Source organism: Anneissia japonica, unplaced genomic scaffold (assembly GCF_011630105.1).
Source record: "Anneissia japonica isolate Jap-2015-1 unplaced genomic scaffold, ASM1163010v1 scaffold4439_len18474_cov201, whole genome shotgun sequence".
Lineage (NCBI taxonomy): Eukaryota > Metazoa > Echinodermata > Crinoidea > Comatulida > Comatulidae > Anneissia > Anneissia japonica.
In genome coordinates, this window is record NW_022687566.1 from 10,238 (window position 1) to 14,515 (window position 4,278).

At 49.0% G+C, this 4,278-nt stretch overlaps 1 protein-coding gene across 1 annotated transcript; it reads left to right on the forward strand.

The window, feature by feature from the left end:
• The first annotated feature begins 206 nt into the window (after nt 1-206).
• Nucleotides 207-3,440, forward strand: LOC117120187. The gene has a single exon (XM_033265208.1). It carries the CDS (start codon nt 207-209, stop codon nt 3,438-3,440), a length of 3,234 nt encoding a protein of 1,077 aa, XP_033121099.1.
• Nucleotides 3,441-4,278: the final 838 nt, after the last annotated feature.

Sequence of the window (4,278 nt, forward strand, 5' to 3'; positions counted from 1 at the left end):
CAGAGGGCAGAACGTGATTTGGAACCCCAAACGATCAACCCGGATTTCGTATTATTCACGCGAGTAATAGTTTTGAGACACATCGGATAGACCTAAGGCGTTTTGACGACCCGGAAGAAATCTTGCAATATAGGGATCGCATCGAGGAAATTTTACAAAATCATCGTTTCAAAGCAATCAGATTTCGACTCGTTTTGACCGTAAATATGGAGCGAGATGTAGACGTGGCCGTACCCGCCTTTCACTCGGGTAGATATAGAGTTTTCGATGAATTAGATTTGGAAAGGGACGTAAATCCCATACTCACGGCGATTGGGCTATGGACCGAAAACGGTTCGAATTGGCGCATAAATCATCTCGTGCATCTAGATATAGAGATCTCCAGGTTCAACCCCTTACGCGGTGGTGCGTACGCTCCGTTACCCAACGTGCTGAAAAATAAAAAGGCAATCGTCAACGTTAAAAACAAAGACGACTCGTGCATCAAATACGCCGTTACCAGCGCGCTTCACCCCGTCAAGGGTCATACCGATCGACCCTCGAGTTACGCTCAACATCTGGACGAGCTCGACTGGAGCGGCATAACGTTCCCCATGTCGGTCAAACAGATTAAAATCATCGAAAAGAATAATCCTCGGCTCAAGATTAACGTTTACGGCTGGGCAGAAGAGGGTAAAGGGTATCTACATCCACTATACTTTGGCGGCGACCACGTGGATCGTACGTTGATTAATCTCTTGCTGTACGATAAACACTACATGTGGATTAAAAAGATGAGCCCGCTTCTCACCGCTTTCAGCAAGCACAAGGGGAAAAAGCATTTTTGCTGTCGATGCTTACACGTTTTTAGTACGGAAGAACGTTTGTTAAAACACGAGCCCGATTGCAGGGGCATAAACGACGGTAAAACGGCGGTGCAACTCGTCGATGAAAATGGCAACTTGTTGATATTTAAAAACCTTCAGCACAGGGCCATGACGCCGTTTGTAATCTATGCGGATTTCGAGTGCATCTTGGAAAAGATGCCGTCAGACGAGTCTGACCCGAAAACGTTTAGAGACGCCAAGCACGTGCCGTGCGGTTGGTCGTACGTGGTGGTAAGGTACGACGGCCAAGCGGTCGGACACGGATTGCGCAGCGCCAATGTCGACGATGCGAGCGCGTGCGTAAAATCCTTTTTGGATCGACTCGTCATCGAAAAGGATAAAATTGTCGACATTTTCAAGCGAAAACCCGTCGACCCCCGCAGCGTGATGACGGACGAGGACGAAGCGAGCTTTGAAGCCGCAACGACCTGTTGGATCTGCGAGCGAGGCGGTTTTACGGAATATGGCGGGGATGACGACTGTCGGAAATGCTACGTGGTCAAGAACAACCCCGACAACAAATACAAGACGTGCTACGAGTGCTCGGTAAACAAGAATGGGCAAAAGGTGCGAGATCACTGTCACGTCACCGACACGTATCGTGGAGCGGCTCACGCGGGTTGCAATCTCAAGTTACGGTTACACGAGAATACGCCCATACCCGTGATATTCCACAATCTTGCCGGGTACGACGGTCATCTAATCATGCAGGCCCTCGGACAGATGCCGGGTAAGATTGAATGCATTCCGAGCAATACGGAAAAGTACATTTCCTTTAGCTCGGGGAACCTGAGATTCATCGATTCGATGAAATTTCTAAACGCTTCGTTGTCGACGCTGGTGAGCAAGTTGCCGATCGACAAGTTTAAGCTTACCAAGACATTTTTCGACGGTGAGGGCGATTTGGAACTGCTCACGAGAAAGGGCGTGTATCCGTACGAATACATGGATTCGTTTGACAAGTTTCGAGAGGAAGGTTTACCCAGTAAGGAGCTCTTTTACAGCAGCCTGCGTGACGAGGGCATAAGCGACGCCGACTACGAGCATGCCGCGAGGGTTTACGAGCATTTTAAATGTAAAAACTTGGGCGATTATCACGACCACTACCTCAAGACGGACGTTTTGCTGTTGGCCGACGTGTTCCAAAACTTTAGGTCGTCGGTGTATCGAGAGTACGGATTGGGCCCGTGCAACTATTTCACGCTACCGGGTTTCGGTTGGGACGTGCTGCTCCACAAGACCGGGGTGACGCTCGAGCTGTTGACAGACTTGGACATGCACTTGATGATCGAAAAGGGGATCAGAGGCGGTCTCACCATGGTTTCCCATCGACACTGCAAGTTTAACAACAAGTACATGGACGACCACGACGAGACGAAACCCAGCACGTACGGACTATATCTCGACGCCAACAATCTGTACGGGTGGGCCATGAGACAGCCGTTGCCGGTGTCGGACTTTAGGTGGATCGATCCGGACGAGTACGAAAAGGTCCTCGAGGCAAAGGCCGACGGCGACAAGGGCTACTTTCTCGAGGTGGACTTGGAGGTTCCGAAAGAACTGCACGATCTGTTTAACGATTACCCCCTGGCACCCGAGATGCTCGCGCCCCGTCGCGAGTGGATGAGCCCCTACCAGCTCAACCTGCTGGGCGACGATAATCCGAAGGTTGAGAAACTAGTACCGACCCTGATGTCCAAGACCAAATACGTCCTGCACTATAGAAACTTGCAGTTTTATCTCGCCAAGGGTCTCGTGCTGACCAAGGTTCATCGCATCATCGAGTTTACGCAGAGAGCGTGGATGAAAGAGTACATCGACATGAATACCGAGCTCAGAAAGGCTGCAAAAACCGACTTTGAAAAGGACTTTTTCAAGCTGATGAACAATTCCGTTTTCGGCAAGACTATGGAAAATGTACGCAACAGGCAAAATGTCATCTTGTGTAAAACCAGCGAAACTAAAAAAATAGACAAGCTCTCGGCGAAACCAAACTTTAACAGACACGTCGTAATCAACGATGACCTCGTAGCCATCCACATGAACAAGACGCGGGTCGTGCTCAACAAACCAATCTATTGCGGTGCGGCCGTCTTGGATCTGAGCAAGCTTGTAATGTACGAGTTTTACTACGACAAGCTCAAACTCATGTACGGCGATCGCGTCAAGCTCTTGTACACAGACACTGATAGCCTGTTGATGAGAATCACCACCGAGGATGTCTACGCCGACATGCGGGAAAATTTAGATTGGTTCGACACGAGCAACTACGACAAGGGCTCTCGCCTGTACAGCGAGAAAAATAAAAAGGTTCCGGGAAAGATGAAGGACGAATTGGGCGGAACCGTCATGGCGGAATTTGTCGCACTCAAACCGAAAATGTATTCATTCAGGACGAAAGATCCGAGGCTGGACGTCAAGCGGGCAAAGGGGGTCGCCAAATACGTCGTAAGGAGTCATCTAAGACACGACGATTACGTGCGCGTGTTGACGAGTAGAGAGGACATGTATTGCGACATGACCTCGATTCGAAGCAGCAAGCATTTGCTGCTTCGAAGTCGCTATGCCCGTTAGACACCAAGATGTATATACTCGACGATGGAATCACTTCCTACGCGCACGGAAATTACAGGATTGCGCAAGTTTCCGACTAGATCACGCGACCGATTGCCGAAAGGTCATTTCGGCATGACGTCATCGGGGTCACGTGACTGAAAAGAGTTTTGATTACGTCATCGGGGTCACGGAAATGACCTTTCGTGATGACGTCATCGGGGTCACGGAAATGACCTTTCATGATGACGTCATCGGGGTCAATTGAGTCATTTTGGTTGTAAGGAAAAGCTGGACCGCCTATTCTTTTACACTACACATAGCATTTACAGTGTATTAAAAGCTCGGCCGCCTATTCTATTACACTGCGTAGTGTAATAGAATAGGGGTTAGCATTTACAGTGTATTAGAATAGGGGGTGGGCGGGCTCCTCACGACATGATTTGGAAATGACGTCATTAAATATCATTTGACCCCGATGACGTCATTTGATAGGTCGTTTTGCAAAATGATGTATTATATTGAGAATTTCCCGGCCATGGTCGCGTGACGTCATTTTTAAAATGAATATAGCATTTACAGTGTATTAGAATAGGGTGGCCGGGAACTCTCTCTTTTCTTACTACTGGAGCTGCCTGATGATGGACCTGATCTTCGGTTCGTTGGACGCCTTGCTTCGGGATGCCATAAGCTCTCGATCGCGGCGCTCGTGCTTGAAGTCCTCCTTGTACGATTCGCACTGAGCCTTCAGCCTGTCTCTTATACACATCTAGATGTGTATAAGAGACAGGAGTGGCCGCTTCTTGTCCGACAAAACATTCTCTTCCGGTCATCCGGCGATGCAGTGATGTCAACGAGT